This window comes from Mytilus trossulus, chromosome 7, assembly GCF_036588685.1.
Source record: "Mytilus trossulus isolate FHL-02 chromosome 7, PNRI_Mtr1.1.1.hap1, whole genome shotgun sequence".
NCBI lineage: Eukaryota > Metazoa > Mollusca > Bivalvia > Mytilida > Mytilidae > Mytilus > Mytilus trossulus.
In genome coordinates, this window is record NC_086379.1 from 36,952,399 (window position 1) to 36,973,180 (window position 20,782).

At 31.9% G+C, this 20,782-nt stretch overlaps 1 protein-coding gene across 15 annotated transcripts in view; it reads left to right on the forward strand.

The window, feature by feature from the left end:
• LOC134725021 (paired box protein Pax-5-like) overlaps nucleotides 1–20,782 on the forward strand; it is a 79,993-nt gene that overhangs the window by 14,260 nt on the left and 44,951 nt on the right. For 8 of the 15 annotated variants that reach the window (XM_063588485.1, XM_063588492.1, XM_063588495.1 and 5 more), the window contains exons 1-2: nucleotides 597–784; nucleotides 5,083–5,476. In XM_063588485.1, coding sequence (XP_063444555.1) covers nucleotides 5,197–5,476 — 280 coding nt within the window. In that variant the 5' untranslated portion in view covers nucleotides 597–784; nucleotides 5,083–5,196. Of the gene's footprint in view, nucleotides 1–596; nucleotides 785–3,913; nucleotides 4,004–4,143; nucleotides 4,332–4,397; nucleotides 4,892–5,082; nucleotides 5,477–20,782 lie in introns of those variants that run through there. The other 7 variants (XM_063588494.1, XM_063588499.1, XM_063588487.1 and 4 more) reach the window with 5 other exon arrangements.

A 20,782-nucleotide genomic window follows, 5' to 3' on the forward strand; every position in this document is an offset into this window, starting at 1 on the left:
CCTGATATATATTCATTTTACTATTTAAAATTTCAATCTTTTTTAAGGTCGGAAGATACCAACTTTTAGGGAAAATAAAAAAAAAGAATTAAAAAAATCTCGGAGCATTTATAGTGATGTGAACAGAATAACATTTGTTTTTTCTTTAAAGTTTTCTGTTTACTGTGGAGACTTCGTTTATCACTCCTCACCCCAAAAAAAACCTACAAACCAACAAAAAAAACACATTTGAAAATGAAAATTTAGAGTTTCATTAAATCTTTAGTTTACGAATAAGAAATATGGTAATAATTATAAGGAACAATATGAAAAAGATCAGATTTAAAAAAATCGTGATAGGATTTTTGTCACAGATTTGGAAGTTAACCTCAGTTTAAATATATACTTCAGTACATATGTCTCTGAGTATTTATACTTTTCTGACATAATGTTTTGATATGTATTTTGACAATTTATTTTCTTTAATTGAAATTTTTAATTGAAAAATAAGGGATTTGTTCAAATTTCATTACAATTTCAATTACCGTTAATCCTTTGATTATTTGGAAATTAAATTGACATATGAACAGAGATTTAATTTTGGTAGTCTTTTGTTGTTCGTCAAGTTTGCCATAGGGGTGTTTAAATAGACGCATTACAACTTGTTTCAATCCGGGTACTTTTCTACCTTGGGTGTCAAGCGCATTGATTACTAGGATTTGACTGGGGTTGAGTGAGTTTGAAAGCAGTTTGTATATTGGCTTTGGTCGTCATCGATGACTGCCTGACACGCATCAGTACCAAGGTTTGTCAACTTTATACTATTTCATATTGATTACTCTGCTTTCACACTTGATCGAGTGCTCTTAAGACCATTGCTTTATGCACTTTGTTTTGTTTTTTAAACGAACGGACAGTTGAAGTCGTAGTAAGGGCGTTGAGATCGTAGTCTTCGCTCGGTACTTGCTAGACATTAATTCATTTTTGATGTTTATTACCGTCTTTTTTCTTTCTCAACGATTCGTTATAGTGTTAAATTACCCATGGTGTAATAAAAAAGAGTATTTTAAAATTTAAAATTATTTTTAAGAGTTTCCCGCAGTATAATTTGTATACAATATACCAAACGATTTTTTGCAAAGACAATATATATTTTGTAAATATTTCTAACATGTGTCTTTTTTTATATAATTTGAATCTTAAACTGTGAATATGTTATTCGATTTTCTGTAAAGTACGTGAAAAACTTTCCAATTTTATTCTGTTGTCACAGAAGGGTTGTACTTAAAGTACTCGTACGAAAAAAAAAGCAGTAGAAACAGTTGTAATGTATTCAATCTCTTGAAATGTATTGGTATCACGTACTCTTCTTGTGATTATTTCACGTAATGACAATAACACCACAACTCCTTAAATCTATTTGATAGATGTTTACAGTTTTAATATTCAATAGACTGTCATTTGTGGTTTTACTGTGTTTTGTTCTTGTTATATTATGTTGTTTGGTTTCTGCCTATATGACGTATGCTACACATTTTGTTTACGCATTTAAACGAATTAAAAGTATCGTTTCGATTTTTTTTGGTCTGAAATAGTTTAAACGGAACTGTTGTATTTTCAAGCACAATCATTGAGAAACGTCATGTACTTATCCTAGCCGCTACCCCCAATTAACCAGGACGATTTTCTATAATTAAGCTTTATTATTGTGTATAACAATACTATTAAACCGTAGTTATTCAATACAAATAACTTGAGTATAACCTTTACCCATATGAGTCTTTAAAAACAGAGCCGTCAATGAAAGCAGTTATTGTCTACCCCAGCTTAAGTCGATTTTTCTATAGGTGTGTTAATACAAGAAGAAATAAAACTTCTATTGTACCTGTGTACATATAGTTTGTTATAAGAGTTTTAAAATTGTGTACAGCTTAACTACCCTCAACTATTTTTCAATGGGAAAACGACCCCAGTAATGAAATAAGAACCGATTAGAGAAATTCTTAAAAAACTCGTATTTCACAATTTTCCTGACCCTTTTTATGAAATATATATGTTAGTGGTTATCCTATTAAAAGTTTTAATTTGTAAGGAAACACGATTTTTTATGGAAATTTTGCCCATTTGTTTACTTGTCGAACGACATTATTTCTTTAACAGTCAATTTAAAAATATTTAAACCTAATATGGATTCTAAAGTTAGTCAACAAATACAGCGATCTCAATGTTCAACTGTGAGGACCTGATGAAGGGTATTTTTTTCTTAACTTATAAAAAGACTTATACCGAAAACTTTTTAACCAGCAGACTTTACGTGCATGACATTTTTTTGACAGAAATACTTTGTTGCATGTTATGTTTAATCTTTGGTTTAAGTATTGTTTTGTGTTTGTATATTTGATTTTTTTCTTGCCATGGCCCAGTTCTCAGTCTCTCTTAGACTTCGAGAGTTGAACTTGCTAAATTTTAAATAGGTTTTTATCCTGAGTTCTTGGTGGCCTTATTTATAGTTCCACGATCACAAGAAGTGTTCAATGCCTTCAGATACGATTCAATGAATCAAATGGTCACTGCTGACAAGCAAGCATCAACCACATTCCGAAACTATTGGTTTCATATGAACCGAATGTTGTTGTTTTTTTTATATATAATTGGTATCTGTCCTATCATTACCTATTACAATATTCATGTGTGATAAATCCCAGAATTGGTCGAGCTATGATTTTTTGAAAACTATTTATTGAAATTCGAATGGAAAGTATTTTTTTCTTTACTTTTATTTTACTATCATATATGCCGCTAACAGTCTTCTTCTTATATTTTTTTTTTACATTGTCTTTAATAAAAATAACTCGCTTTTAATCATACAAAGTAACTTAAACTAGTCGCAATGTTATGTGAAGGATGAAGATGTTGAGGCATACACATTGAGCTATTATATCCCGTTTTTAGATATTTTACTCCAAATGTTAATGTACAAAATATTCTTTTTGGGGTTCCTACGGAAAATATTGCAAAGTGCACACGATAACTTAAAAACCTTCTGTTAGCAGCTTTTCTTAAAGGTTATTTATATTAAAGTACAATCTATTGGTAGATGTTGTTTTTCAGTGGGATCAATCTATAATGTAGCAACTTGTGGATTTTCTAGAAAATAGCTTACCAAAATTGCAAATGTTGACATTATATTTCTGCTAAATTTAAAAGTTAGAGATTTTGCAATGAAAATGCTATATCCCCTTTGAGCTATCATACCACGATAGTTATGTGAGATAGACCTAGACCCGTGAAAGACAATATAACTATAAATATTTTATTTGTCAACACAGCTTTTTTTTATATAAAAGAAAAATAAATAAAAAGTAGTGGTGAACATTTTAGATAAGCTTCAAACCTTTTGGTATTGTTTGGTTGCTTTAAAAATACAAGGAAAGTATTTACGATTTATTTTGTGATTTGTTTCTACAAAAGTAGAAAAAAACCATTTCAATGTTATTTTTTTCGAAGACAACCGTATTTGTTATTTAATTTTTGTATGCTCAGATATTTGTCGCTGGAATTGATTTGAATAATTTTTATTATAAATTGGTAATGAAAAAACAATTGAAACATTTTGTTTTTTAATTTACGATGACTTGAAACAAAGTAAACTTTTCATCTTTCACTTAAATGATTCTTTGTTCTTTATTTTGAAAAGAAAGAAAACAACGCTTCAAATAAGTGTCAAGTTATTTTTTTTCAACCTTAAAACAAATATTTGTATAAGGGATCAGCTGGCAGACAATTGATTCTACAGTGTATGTTAATTTACATATGTTTATTTGTGTAAAATGTCAACATTTTTGTGAATGAAATCTTCTATAATATTTAGAAATATTACAGTTTGTTACGTCATTACTTTTGTTACATGTACACGTAGTTTTATGTACTTGTTTGGTGTTTTCCCCTGAAGGAAGAACACACTATTTGACATATCTTCATTTGTTAATACAAGGTCTAAGTTACTTACAAGTGAAATAGTGATGTAAGTTGTGTATATTTACATTTACAACTAGGGAGAAAATGAACCATGTAGACTAGAGATATTTAAGACCATGCAAGAAACTTTCAACTCGTTTATTATAATTTCTGATTATCTTTTGTACATGAAAGTCTTGGAAAATTTATTTTACCATTCCTAATTGAAAAGCAAAAGTTTTAAAATATAAATAAAAGGTACACTGATAGTCCTTTTCGTAATGTAATTTGCAGCTGACCGATAAAGCAAACGGGTGCGACATAGAAATGAAATTGAATCCGGGATCATAACGGCAGCCGGAAAGAATGTTCAAAAACTGCTTCATCACGCTGAGGTAACTAATACAGTCTTCGCCATTAGACTTTCCTGCGTAACACTTAAGTTACAAGTAAACTATGTCCCGTAATTTTCTAAAGCAACCAATTTGTTTGCATACGTAAGCTTTGATTATCATATCAAAACACAAAACCACTATATTCCATTTAAAATATTGATCAACAAAATTGAAAATACAATATTTTAGAATTTTCCTCAATACACAATTTGTTATTCATCTCTCAGGTATACAAGTATATCTGCATACAAAGTGTTTTCTCACGTAAATAAGGAATGTCACCTTCGGGCTGTGACGATAGCTTTTTAATGGCGGGAAAGCCATGGTCGACCAATCAGCACTCTTTCCGAACTTTAAATATGTATGATGGAAATTAGACACAATAAGTAGAATAGAAAGCGCTTCTTTTCGTCGTCCATAACTTTTGTGTATCCATTTCAATCAAACTGAAATATTTTTGTGCTTGTATTCCTCCGCGTTGTAGTTGCACACCTGGTTCGCAGGTAGACATTCATTTGTGGGCCTTGTCCTATCTACGGACGACTGGCTGGTATTGACAGGTAAGTTTTATACAGGTCTTCACGGTGCAATGCTCTCATTTACGTTTCACAGACCTCCATACCTGGATGGGCACTGTCAACATTTTACCATGTGTATATACGGAAGTTTCGCATGAGACAATACTTATTTTTTGTGAATGAAAATGTGGTTTATTGATTCCAAAGGTTTATTATATAGAAACTATTTACAGATCAACCGTAGTAATTAAGAAGAGAGGATCTGAAGGGGTTTTAGCGGTTGGTCAGTCTTCCATACAGTTCAAAACAAGTGATACCGTATCGAAAAACAGCTGAAGCAAGTCCCAATGGAAGTGGAAACCAATCGGGAGCCCTCTCCAGAGAGCGTAACTGAAGAAGAACAACAGACCGTTACAGTGACAACAGAAATACACAATGTCAATGTAAACGAACAAGAAATTTTACATCCAACAGAGGCAGAAATAATACAAGTGGCAACAACAGATATCTTGCAACAGGCAGCAACAACCATCTTATCCCAAGTCAACAACAATTATATTACGGTTCCCATCAGCATCAGCAACAACAACAATAACGAGGAACACGACAAAATCAAATCAGTGAAAGGTAAGCGGCCATGTGTCTATGTCAATTGAACCAGCACGATGTAAATAACACACTTGTTTTTAAAAAAAATCACTATATATTACACTAACCATATTTATTTATTTGTTAAAAACACTTATTGATGGTTGGCATTACTTTTATTTTGTATAATAATGTGATTTTCTGAGTGGGAAATAAATGCTACTTTTTTGTCATCTCCCTGCATTACCCCATCGACAATATAATACCACGCAATTTGTCAAAATAAGATGACATTATATGTGTCCTCGTCATTTTATTATAACCACGAAAATGACTTAGAAATGACGATCACATCAAGTTGTTGGTCTGCACACCCTAAAGGCTTGTAGTACAAAAAACACTCCATAAATTAACATTTTTTATTTGAAAGTATTAATTATATTTTTTAAAGAAAATAACCCGTGATCGATATCCGCCTCAAGTTATTTTTCTAATTGTCAATAAAAATAATTGTTGTCGAAGATAAACTATGGTTTTGTTCAAATGTTAACAAAAGAATTCTATGAGAAAATTGTTTGGATGCTATTTCCTTTTATAAGCTCAAGGAAATTAAATCAAACCACCTAAATGAATAAGTACACGGCCTGTTTTTCTTTTACCAGTGTTGTTTTATTTCACGTGTTTTTAATCCTTCGTGTAAAGATTTTGGAACATTATATGGCCAAATAATAGGTTTAATAAAAACCGTAGAGGGACATAAAAGGATCCATGTTAACAATCCCTGTATTTATAAAAAGATGTTCAGTTAATTATATGACACAGGTGTTGTGACTGTCACAACTGTAACACCTTACATGACGGTAGATGACTTGTAGGTTAAAGTGGTAACTTTAAATTGAGTTTCCTTTCTGATGCTCAATCCCACAAAGTGGAAACTTTAGAATCAGTCTCTGGATCTTAGTTCTTAGCTGTTGAGAGTAGTAGGTCGAGATGGAACATAAACATCAGTATCTTCTCTGAATCTCAATTCTTAGTTGCGACTTCTTGTAGTCGGTTGAGGTGGTAACTGTTTTAAAGGGAATCTTTTCTACAGCCCAATCATAACTGGTATACTGGTATTTTGATTAAAGTTGTCATACTCACTAAATTTTAACTTAATAAAAACATTGTATTCATGGTAGTCAAACTAGGTTGATGGTAAGAGTATTTCTTCTTATAGTGTCTATTAATGGAAGCTTTCAAAACTATTTGGATTTGTTCTCTATGTTTTCTTATATCTTGATGTACAAACCATATCTTTTTCTCTCTTCTAGTTGTTGATTGAACTTACCCATGATTAATTAAATGCATCACAACATGCTACATCACAACCAAAACCTTCATCAACATCATCATCAACATCACAACCAAAACCTTCATCAACATCATCATCAACATCACAACCAAACCATCATCAACATCATCATCACCATCATCAACATCACAACCAAAACCATCTTCAACATCATGAACATCACAACCAAAACCATCATCAACATCATCATCATCAACATAACAACCAAAAGCATCATCAACATCATCAACATCACAACCAAAACCATCATCAACATCATCAGCATCACAACCAAAACCATCACCAATATCATCATCAACATCACAACAAAAACCATCATCATCAACGTCATCGACACCTTTATGGTCAAGCTGACCGTATTATGTATTTAGGTGTATAATAAGTTAATCATATGACACATGTGTTTATATCTGTCACAACTGTAACACCTTACCCAAGGATTAAGACTAGTAGGTCAAAGTGGTAACTTTAAAATCAGTGTCTTCTCTTGAGCAGAAAGATTTATAAAGACTAGAAGGTCGAGATTGTAAATTAGAATCAGTATCTTCTCTGGAACTTAATTTTTAGTAAAGACTTGTAGTTCAAAATAATTTTTAGTAAAGACTTGTAGTTCAAAATGGTTACTCGAAAATCGGTATTTTCTATGAAGCTTAACACTGTGAACATTCGAACTAGTAGATTGAAATGGTAAAACAAAATCAGAATCTTATCTGTAGCTTAATCCTTAGCTAAGACAAATATGTCATATTGACTAGTAGATTGTTTTTGTTCTATTTGAATTTGTTCTCTCGGTTATGTTATATCTTGATGTTGAAGACCCATCTTCTCTCTTCTGAGTTGTAAATTGAATTTTCCTTGCTTATAAGATGCGTTACCATCATAATAAACTACCACCATCAACAAGTTAAGATCATCAACATCACATATATTGTCAAGGTGACTTTAATCATGTTAATTGTGTATTTAGGAGTATAAAAAGAAGATGTTCAGCTTAACATATGACAGATGTGTTCTGACTGTCACAACTGTTACATTTTCCACGATTGTTAAGATAAATAAATAGTTCAAAGCGGTAACTTTTGAATCTGAATTTTTGTCTGAAGCTTAATCATTAGTTAAAGACTAGTAAGTCTTCTCTAAATCTCAATACTTAGTTAGAACTAGTAAGTCAAAGTTGTAACTTTAAAATCTGTATCTTCGCAGAAGCTCAATGCATAGTTAAGACTAGTAAATCAAAGTGGTAACTTAAAAAAAATCTATATCTTCTCAGAGGCTCAAGCCTTAGTTTAGACCAGTAGGTCAAAGTGGTAACTTTTAAAATCAGTATATTCTCTGAAGCTCAATCCTAAGTTATGACTAGCAAGTCGAGGTGGTAAAAATGTATAAGAGAATATTTTTTGAAACTCAATCCTCACTTTTATATAGGTGTTTTGTTTACATTTTTTTTATTAACATTAAAATCAAAAATGGTAATAAAACTTTTTTCATGATCAGACTATTTTTCTCCCTATAAGTCATAAATGGTAACTGTTTGCTTTTATAAGGCTTTATCTTTATTAGGCTTTGTTCTTATTAGACTTTGTCCTCTCGGTGTTCTTATATCTTGGTATATCCTATCTCTTTAAGTTGTTTGGCCCTTGTAACATTCAGTATCAGCCCATGCATCATCATAACCACCATCATCATCACCTATGGTTAATGTTACTTTAATTAGGTATTTAGGAGTTAACCGTACGTAAGACGGCAGGGTGATATATGTATATGAACTCACTTTACTCGTAAATTCCTTTTTTACATAATTTACATAATACTATATTGTAAGTGACATTTGTTGCCATCCGTTTACAATCTTTAGGTATCAGATTTCACTTTGTCATTGTTGTGATGGAATTTACATGTGTTGCTTCGATTCTATGGGAAGAAAATGAACATAAAATAACTAGAACCTGATATGAGCCTTTTTTGTACGGATTTTTTTTATGAATTTGTTTATGATGGTTTGTTTGTAAACCCATCTTCTATAATTTTGCACGGTAATTGTGTTTTATTCAGGGCCCTGTCTTATTTAATTTGGCGTGCGTGTTTTTCGCTTAGAATTACGGATTTAATTGTTTGAAATCTAGCTTGTTTAGAAATGCAGTCTTGTGAAGGTTTTTGGGATGGTTTGTTTGTATAGTCTTATTCTTTTGTTGAGTTAATGACCACACCTTGGTTTATATTGCGTGTTGCGCTAGTTTATTTTGCATGCATGGTCTTTGCCATGGTGCATATATATATGCACAATTTGTTAACTTGCATCAACTTCGTTTGTCTGGTCTTGAGCTGGTCTTCAGAATGATGTACATATTTTCATATTGATGACTACGCATTGATTGTAAAGATATTTTTTAGCTACTTTTAATTGTCATACTTTGATATATCCTGGCTGTTGAAAAATGTGGTACTTTACCTTGTAAAACCCATGATTTGACCATAATTGAGCGATTCCAACAGCAGCATGTGTTCATACTACGCTAAATAATATTAACTTGTAAACTGCTTTATATATATGTTTCAAAGATAAACTTGGATTGGTTCTTAGATGAGAAAATAAATCTAAAAACTGCGTTGTCATTTTTTGCTAAATTACATGACGCTATGACACACTGGTCATACAAATCCTTCTAGTAATTATTTTGAAAATATGATCGCACTGATATGGCGCCTGTATATAACGGAAAAACACAAACATACCCCAAGGTAAAGTTTTTAAAAAGTTTATCTATTGTATCTGGACAGTATATGGCTATATGTCTTTACTTGGGGCATTATGAATCTTCACTTCTATAAGTGGTATATACTTTATCTTTTATCTCAAGATCTGAGTTGTACCCACAAAGAATGTCATCGCCTGACCTTTTATATAAAGTCATTTGAAGGTTTGATGTTTGATTACTTTCAGTTTTCAATTATCTTATAAGTATTATCTAATTTCTATATGGCAGTAAACATGTACAATGTGATTATTTCCAAGATTGCATATATATAACTGTACAGGGTTCCCTATAAGTTTGAATACTTATGTAATGTTTTGAACTTGTCACTTTAAAACGAATTAAAACTTCCTTTGAAATGTCCATTTTGTTTGAGGATATATGGTATGGTCTTTCACTCGTCTCTGTTCAATTGAACACCAAATCTTAAGTTTTTTTTCACTTCATGCTGTCCATGCGACTACTGATGTCTTATACAATTGTACTCCTTTACTAGTATATGGAAGACCAAATGTAAGTGTCTGCTGATTTCAGATTCATTACGGTGTAATTTGGAACAACTTTTTCTGCCTAGTCTATCTGAGATTATAAGTAAACATTAAAAAAGACAGTCCCTGGGACCAGTTTTAAGGTGGAATATATATGCTCCTGTCAGCTCTAAGACGTAAAACACGTTAGTGACAAACACAAACAGCAGTTTTTATAACTGAATTTTATGGAACAATCAATTTACTTCCATTTATATCTTGTTAGGAAAACAACATAATTAGTTTCTTTCTTGGTAGCTTATTGTATTCTGTCCTGAACTTAAATGTCCAGTACGATAATCTTTTTTATCGATATTCAATAATTCAGAACTTCCTGACCTTTCTTGGCTTCCTTTAAATTGATATGAGTTATTAAAATTCTATAAAGATCTCAGGTCGCAAGTCTTACTGCGTCATTTTGCGAGTAGTAGTTCATTGCATTGTTGTGAAGTCGCACTCGCTAATGGATAATGGTTTTTACTTTATTACAATTTACAAATCTTCTGTCAATTTCCGAATTTTTATGAACTAACATTGTTCATTTGTTTATAGCACCACTGATTGTTTACATTTCATTACTTTTCAAATATACGCTACCAGAAAAGGGGGCGCAATGGGAGGGGCGAATTCCCGATTTGAAGATAGTATACAAGGTTATTTTTGCTGACTGATTTTTCTATGTCAGTAAATGGGTTTGAAATCGATCAGTATTTTGAACTTTTAGCAGAGGACCAAACAAGCATACATGTCAAGACAGTTTTAGTTCACAAATTATCTTCTAATTCAAATAATGAAGTCCCTCGTTTGTCTACTTCCATGGTTCTATGTCGTTTGCTATATGCAGTTATTGTTATTTACTGGCTATCAAATGCATGTCCTCAAACAGTAAAAACAACAGGGCCATGCACATTGATGTAACGTGTGAAAGGTTACACAGATGCCAATTTTGGCAACCAATTCTATCTACACCTCTCATTATGTCTAGTTCCGTATCAATACAGTGTAACGTGGCCAACGATGGCTTTACATTGCGTTTTATGATATGCTCGATGCCACCATTGATACATCACTGAGAACTAAAGTCACTAGCATGCACAAAGGCGGAGTATAATTCCTTAGCAACAACTCTTTTGAGTTGCCTGGCAGAACAGGATATTTTGTTCCTAACGGACGTAAAAATATTTGTTCCTCACGAAAGTAAAATCAACTTCAAATATTAATCAATTCAAGTTGTCTTTTCAGAAATGAACACAATCCTATATAAAATGTGTATACATATTGCTATGGCGTTCGCTGTCAGTTTGTCACCGACTTATGCATTTGAAATAGATATAGGAAGATGTGGTGTGAGTGCCAATGAGACAACTCTCCATCCAAATAACAATTTAAAAAGTAAACCATTATAGGTTTAAGTACGGCCTTCAACTTTAGTATCTTTTGGTTACATGATGGTAAATCGACTTATAACTTTCTGCTCCAGTGCATGCTAGTGACTTAAGTGCTCAGTCATATGTCTATATGGTGGCATGCAGTATATGACAATTGTTATGTTATGTAACTTTTTCTGGTGTCGGTTTTCGTTTACAATTACGGTTAATGAAAGTCTGGAGTATAGTTTTGAATTAGGTTTTTCGGTCGGACATGACGAGTTTTCATTTTTTTTCATTGTGTATGTCGTTGTAGATACGTTTTATTTTGATGTTGGTAGTTTAAATGTTTGGTAAGGAATTTCAGTTCTGACCCAATAAGCTACTTTTCTATTTTATATTATACGTTAAAACCACAACCCAACGTTTTTACATTTTAATAGCCGGTATACCAATTGCTTTTAAATGATATATAGTTGTATGGCTTTTTTGACAATACCTTGCAGTTTTACATCTATAAACAAACAAAGATTTAACTACTGACTCAATCAATATGAACAAATTCAAGCTGACATGTCAATATCAAAAACAATTCAGCAGTCTTATTTCAAAAAATCGCCATTCACTTCTACAAAGATTGTTAACGTTGATGAATAGTTCAATATTTGATTACAGTATTTGCTTACTAGTTGTCAGATGAAACAAAGACCAATATTTGGTCTGAGTAAACATATTCTTCGCATGCTTACATTGAAATAGATATTCAAATATAGGAGGACAGGGAAGTGAAACAAAAACACAATCGTTAATATAACTTGGCATGCAAACATTATCAGACTTGTCGGAATAGTAAAGTGTAGATATCTCTAAGGAATAAAATAGACGATTAAAGTAGAAAACATAATTACAGTGATGATCATCTTCAGGTATTGTCTTATCAATTATGTATACCTGTGCCGTGATTACCTGTCCGCTATATTCAACACTTTCTCCAAAAGGACAAAAACATGTTTGAATATGTTTTGTTGGATGGAAGAAAAAACTGTGTTAGTTATGTTTGATATGACGGAAGGATACATTTAAGCGACGAAATTTATAAAGAATTGAAGTCCTAACGTGGGCAGCGTAAAGATATACATTGACATTATCAACGTTTATTATTGTGTAGCCTCATTTCAACACACGCTTTTTATCCAAATGTTAAAATTTATAATTACATAATGTATGCTGTGTCATATTACCCAGTAAAAAGTGCATAGTCTTCCGAATGCTTATCAAAGAAAACACCATATAATCTTTAGGTGGAAGTCTTGAACGCTGTTTTAAGTTCAGGTGCAGGATACATGTTTCCCATAGTCACCTGTTTACTTTAACTCAAGGCATTTCTATCTATCTTATATGTAGCTCCACAGTGGGGTCCTGTCCTCCTAAAATCTCATGAAAAAAATAATAAAACATTGAAGCAATCCAAAGTTACTGCAATATTAAATATATCTTTATACAATTTTCTCACTATACTCAGATAAGCTTTATTAACCAGCATCGACTATTAATAAAAATTGATCATCCAAGCCATTTGTATCTCTTGTTCATCTTTGTATTCATCAACTTAGTGTAACAATTCTAGTTATTGTTATTGGAAAGTCAGCTTAAAAAGAGATTGACTCAGCAAAACAAAATCTGTTTTTATTTTCTTGGAAATATTTACACATTTTGTAACCAAGTTTTAATGGTTCTGGTTTTATATAAAGTTTCATTTAAATTGCATTATGGTTTCCGTTCAGATATATAACTGTTGATTTTCTAGAGAAGGTTGACTTATTATCCTCCTCACAAATAGCGTCAAACTTTTAAGGTTCGGTAACCATGGTCATTATCTGGATATGGTCAACATGGTCAATAACTACACTGGTAAATAATGCTCCTCATATGTTATTTGTATGGTCACTGATGACTTTTGTAGACGAAACGCGCGTCTGGCGTATATACTAAATTTAGTCCTGGTATCTATGATGAGTTTATTTGCTACATACCAATCATTACCAATGCTTACAACTCATAACAATACTAGGATTAAAGTGAAGTACGCCACTCGCACAGTCTATAGACATATTAGTGGTGTTTAAATTTGATTAGTTGGAATCCCAATGTAGAAACAAAGTTGAAGAACACTTAAAAGCTAAACCTAAATAAAAAAGAGCCAAAATGACTTAGGCCCTATATGTCTGGAGTAATGAAGAAGATTTTTAAGCAATATTAGGCTGGTGATATCCTCTGGGACTATCGATTACGTGCAGTATTATCCACCCAACTGTTGGGACAAGTTGTCACAAAAGCTTTTAGGCAGAAATTTAGTACACCATGCAGATGGTCTTTTCGTCTACAGAACCTTATTAATCTACTCATAATAATTCCGTTCGGGAGTGACTCAATATAACACTGATGGTTAAACACCGTCTGTTAACAATGCGATGGTCACATACATTAACAGTAATCATACTGAATCGGTTGTTATGTTGAGAATCGTGTTGCATACTAGAGTTTATTACTCAACACATAGTTAGTTTTAACTCTCTGTGTATCCTCACTTTATAAAGGATCAATGATATGGCATTATCCTTGATACTCAATGTAGAAAGAGAAATTGGGCGCATGTAATCATTACCAATAAGCCTAAATAGAGTATATTCATGTAACAGTTTGTCATTTTCCCCGTACAGTCACTGATTTCAGACACAACTCTTTATCCCATTGGAGGTCCGTGATTACACAGACATTATAGTATTATACTCATTTAATCATAATCAACGTTCCACGTTATATCGATGGATTAAATATAATTCCTTACCCCATACGGATTATATGCTTTAAAGCTTCATTAGGAGCCAATGACTACACACTCTTTACCACATAGATATAGTCGATAGTTGCAGACATAATTCGTGTTCTTATTAAAAATCAAGACATTTGTTTGCTTTTAGACATAATAATGCTTCAATGTGCTTCAATGACTTATGCAATAAGTAAGAAACACATGTACCATAAACAAGACCAACAGCATCATGTAGGTTGCCTTGGTTTAGTTTTCTTTTTACCCTTTTCTTTTTATAAACTCTTCGTGGTTTGTACTCGATTTTAATTTTCATATATTTTGGCCTCGAGCATTACTGAAGAGGTATTAATTGTCGAAATGCACGTCGGTTGCAGTCAAATTTGCAATGTTTGTTCAGATTGTAGTAATATTTGCCAGAAGAAAGTTGGTGGCAATATTTGTCAGCCTTTGCGTAAACAATTTGAAGGAGTATTGCTCCAAAGACTTCTAGGGATTTATTTCGTAACATTTAACAACCACATAATACATAAGGCAAAGGTTACAAACATTAGTCAGTTGTGGTTTTATTTCACAAGAATATATAACAAAAAATAAAGAAACATAGCAAAACAAACCAGAACAATCGTAGTCTTAAAAAAAGTTTTTGGTTAAATCTACCGAGCGACTTCTGCAGTTATTAAATCAGAGATGTGGTAAAATTTGAAACACCATGGTCTCCATGTCGAGTGTTATCTCAAGTTTTGAAAACTTGCTTTGATCATTTAAAATTAAAGGATATATTTAACGTCATTACTCTTCAGGATACTTGTATAGTTATTAACTTTGCTTGATATGTTTTCTAGCACCTTTTTTTAAGACTGTTTCCCTAGCGTTAAGGAAATAAAACAGTATCAAATCAAATGCATGTATATGATTCAATCTGAAGAGGTGTATACACATATATATGATACAATTAAAAATGTATGATTGGTAATAAGGCTTACATATAGAGAGAGGGTAATTTAATTTGGGTCTGCTTAGTCATTGGTATAATGGAGATATTTTTATTGGCAAAGGTCTTTACAAATTTTACTTGCAACTAATTATCCCCACACACCACACGGAGGGCAATAAAAAGAAATATTTACATAATTCAAAAATAACACACCTTTACTCCAAATAGACCTTTAGAAACTGGTAGACTTTTAATTTTATTTTATGAATATGATGTTTTAAATCGAGAGAACACATTCAAATCTAATGGCATACGTGAATTAAAGAAATCGAAATTATAACACGAATTTTCTTTTGTGGACAATTTTGGTACATGTTGATGCTTTTAATATTAACTGTAAATTATACAACCCATTTGCCATATTTTAGGTGTTTATTGAGCATTTGTATTTTATGAGTTTTGTAACACTTTGACAGTGAGATGTTATATTATGTAGGCTATATCTGAGTTAGCGATGATAGTATCGTGTTTTTTTTAAATATTATATTTAAAATTCAGTTTTATGAAGCTTGCTTGACAACTTTGCATCTTTATTTGGTCTCGTTTCAACAGGATGGTAAACTGTAAATTAGGTTTTTGAAATTTTGTAATGAGATACTTAAAAATGTCCTGTTGTTGGAAAAACTGTTTTATCATTCAAATATTAGCTCACATGGTCTGTATTTTTGCTGGCTTTTTTTGGTCGATTGTTAGACAGACTCCTTAATTTTGAAATTATTCAAAAGGTTCGGATTTCATTAATTTAATGATTTTCACAAGCGTATATAGAACACATAAAAAGAAATATATATTATTTATGCCCTATATATTCATTTATGTTGGGTTTTTCAGTCTTTACAACACCTTGTCAAAGTATACAATTACTAGGTTTAGTTGGTATATTTACTGGGTTGTAGGGGTTTCATAAAGCCTTCATGTGAGGATGAAGAATGGAAAGAGTTTCAGGTTACAGATTTTATCAGGATATTTACTATTAAATGATAAAGAAAGCTCTAAATGACACAATGGAGCATTCCTTAAATAGTCAATGTTTAGAAGTAGAATTAATTGCCTTGAAAGGAAGTTGACCATTTTTCAAAGAGGTACATTACAGGGGAAAACCAATGTGTGTTTCCATAGTTTGCAATATTCAGGATATAAATAGTGTCATTTTTGTTTTTCTCGACCAAGTTTCAAATCCGAACCTATGATTTGTATAGTAGTTTCAAATCCGTGACCGAACCAAATCGGTGTTGTTTTGGTGGCGGTGGTGAGGTCAACAACTTTTTTTTATCAGTTTAATGTTAGGGAATCCACTAATGGCAATTCCATGATATATGGTTTGCAGTTGTTTTATCATTGGCACATCTTATTTACAAGAAGATTATTTGGTCCTGTCCCTTCATTCATGTTCTATGGAATTTGATACGTTTACATAGTGTATTTGTTTTTGATTATGTCAGTTTAAGGGGAACCCCTCATGAGAAGTCCAGACTATTTGGTATGCAGTTGTCGAGTTCAATTTCAATATTTGCTTTACACAATTACAAATGCATACTGGCGAGACATACATGTGTCTCTGTGTCAACAGTTTAGGCATTCCTTTATAAATAAGTTTATATCAATGTTTTATTGAATATACGATGCATAATTAGACTTTAAACTTATGAGTTGATTTACAGTGATCATTAGCATGTCAACTCTGGAGTTGCTAGTCCGAATTCAATTGCCGCGCAATATCCTGCCGACGGTCTTCTTGTACTCTGGCTTCTCCTGTCGGGAAAAAAATGGCCACGCTGAAATTGGAGTTATACACCTATCATTCAATCATCTTTCGGAACTCTACTTCGACAAATTTAGATAAGTCTGGTTAACATGTTAAGTGTACTTGGACTTGGAGCTGGTAGAAGTATTAAGAAAACGTAGCAATATAGTATAGCAAACAATTTATTGAACCATACACTTAGTGGAATTAGCATAATTGTCGACTGGATATGACTTTTATTTTTTAAGTTTTGTGATTATTAGTACTCCAGATAAACAGACAGCAGCAATAGTTATTTAAAAAAAGTGCGCAAGTTTTTAAGATTGCAGGTTTGACGTGTTGGCTAGCGTCTCGATTCTGCTTTATTTTGATGAAAAGGATAATTGCAATTTGTCAACAATTTAACATCTTATGTCCTGGTAAATCTTAAAAAACGTGTTATTGATTATATGGGATGTTTATGATTAAAATGCATGACTTGTTACGAGAATTTTATCTCATGGGGCTTTCATCCCGAAATAGCTACTAAATATTAATGTGTTAAACTTTTTTCATCAAAGTTTTAACGTTTATTAGTAGTTATTTATTTAGAAATATATATTTTACGATATACTTTATAAAGAATTTAAAATAACCATTAAGGTAAAAACGTAGGTATCGCAATCTTTGATCAGGAGCGTGACGCACACATACCTTCGCAAATATAGATACATATCTTCAAAGTCCAGACCATTAGGGAATCCAATTTTTATACCTTTCAATTGAAGATGTGTCATCCTAGGTTTAATGGACGAAATTCGATTTTTCTCCTTTTAAAATATTAGTTATGTTTTTAATTTGTTTTCTCAATCAAAGAATACCTGTTCCATGTGCGATTGTGGCGATTGTGAAAAGTGTTTCGAGCCTTTGTCCAAATTATACGTATCTGATATGAAATAAAACGTTAAAACACTTTTCCATTGACAATAACTAGATGTATTTATTTTGAGATCGATTGATGTCTAGCTATGTTTGATGGTCACTTTGAAGATGAAAAAACAAAACTATAATATCTTTCGAATTAATTGAACACTTTGTTATTTATAATTATAAATATTTGTATGGAGCATTATTTAAATACACGAATAAACTTCAGTCGTAATCCTGTAGCTAAAAAGAAAAGAAACTAGTTTTGTTGTTGTTGCAGTTTGGGGCTATGGTATGCTGCTGTTGTTGTTGATGTTGTTGTTGTTTGGGAATGGTGGTATCACCGCTAACATCATATAGTCATCATAGTTTATCAATTTCATCACATTTTATGAAAACTTGTTCGTGTCTCTGCAATATTATATATGTTTAATACAGGTTTCCTTTAAATATTTGAAAGTCCTAAAGTTTCATTTTACCTTTTCTTTACCTTTCAGATTTTTGTAGGGTTTTAGTAATGTACAAGGTGTAGCATTAGAAATGATAAGATCAAAATTAAAATAAACAATCTGACAAGAGAGGCATTCATGAAGGAGTTTTCAACGGAGACAAAAATTTAAAAAAAAAACGAAAGTCTCCTCTTGAATTAAATGTCGAAGAGTCTCGTCTTGTTTTCGCTTGTATCAATTTTAATACCATAGCTTTACATATATATAGGAAGATGTGGTGTGAGTGCCTTTTAACAGTACACTGGAAATTATAGCTGCCATATTCACCAATTTTGTCGTGCATGTTATTTTTTTTATAGTTCGTATTCATTGTTACGGCATAGCAATCCCCTCATGAATATAAAGCATCTTGCATTTTAGCTTATTCAAAGGTCTTCAAGCTTCTACAGTCATGCTGAGATTATCAAATACACAAAATACTACTATTCCTGATCAAAATGAAATATGAACTAAGGATCTTATTATTCATTCTAATACTTTTGTTTTGTTTTGTTTATGCTTTAGTTTTTGTTATGTTTTGAATTTCAATTTTATAGTTAGACAATGGCGGAAACATAAACATCAATATTTTAATTCAAATTATTATTTTTATCATTGATTTAGTTTTATTTGTAATTTTTACAGAGGCATTATATTACATTGAACCACATTTCGTGTTTCAATTTACCTGTCATGAATGTTTTAATATTCATCTTCTGTACCATACATATTAATGCCCTCTATATCGATCTTACATCAGTTAAATTCAAATACATCAAAAATATTGAATACAACTTTTCAAATATTAAATACGGAGAACTAACAAACTCGGTGCAGGTACTGTTGTCGTAATTGAACATTTGTATACCTTTCGGTGCTCTTTCGTAACCTTCTTAAGTCTAAAACTTGAATAAAGAATATCAAACATACAGCACAAAAGATCTCAGATTCGATAGTGCTTTGGTCGATAATTTGATTTTTTTTCAAAGTCGATACTTCCTATGACCCACATTAATTACTGAATTATTTACATTTAACTGGCATCCATTTTGTTACTCAGTGTTTGTTTCCCTCACTCTTGTCTTCTGTTGTACAACGGAACACGTTGACCTGTACTTTTATACCTTTTTATTTTTCAATAACGAAGTAATACAACGTTTTGTTGTTCTATTTGTATAGTTTTTGAGTTGTTGGTTTTTCTCCTCTCTTTCAAACGATCGATTTGATATTAAAATTCTACAAGTGTCGGTCTCTATATTTTTCTCTATTATATATTGTTGAATACTTTCAGTCAACAAAGCAAATTCTAAGTTTAAACAGTGAGTGACTTGTCTCTTTTCCATTAGAGTAGTTTTGTAGTATTTCGAGGCGTTCAGGTATAACATGTGCTATTTTTGCATATCTCAACTCATGGCTACAGACGCTCATGACTAGCAGACCGACAAACGGCAATTTTCTTGAATGAAAATATTTATACATTGATCATTGTGATTGGTATATTAACCTTGACATAGGACAAGGTCTGTAGCGGATTAGATATGTACTTATTTAAAACCACAGTGCAGCTTAAACTTCGGAATTCATTTGGACCCAGGTTAACTTTGATCGTTTTTCGTTGGTTCACTTTCATTCAAAACTCTTTGTTTTTCTGGCATTCTTTCTTTCAAATTTCATTTGAAATATAACAGGGATAACAGTTTGATTACATTTCTCCATGTAAGGTTTGATATGAGTATTTCAGTTTCTTTATACAGAAACAAAATGGAACCAAATCGGAATCCATTTTCAGTTGCGTTTCACCTTTCTCGTCAGGATAATCCTGTTCGTTATCTATCGCTGTGATAAGCAGATTTTCTATCCTGTTTTTAAAAAGAAAATCCACCTTTGAAATTCTTTCAACTGACTGAAAAGGAAGTATTTTTCCTATAAAATTGACTAACCCACCATTACGCTTCTAGATTGAAATTACAAATTTTAATTACTGGAGCAGAAAAGCAAAGTCGATAACTCGACGTGGTCTTATTCATCCAAGCTGAAAAGAATAAATGTATGTGTGCGAAAATCACTTTCAAACTGTTTGTATTCATTAGTTTGTTTCACAACGAATTTACCTGCCATGTTGCCATGACAACAGGTATTAGCCTTTTTACCACCTGAGGTGACACTGTCAATTTTTCTTTTGGTATAGATCAGTTTCATTTAGTGCATGCCTTAAAAGCGTAAAAGTGAACAGGATAGCTATTTAAAAACTCAGCCGATATTTTTGTATAGAAAACTGCAAATTTTGTTTTGATATTTTAACAACTGAGTAGCTTAATTATTTTTATTGAATATAGCACGCACTTTTGATTAAGTTTCTTTTAATTTGTCTTTGTTGTC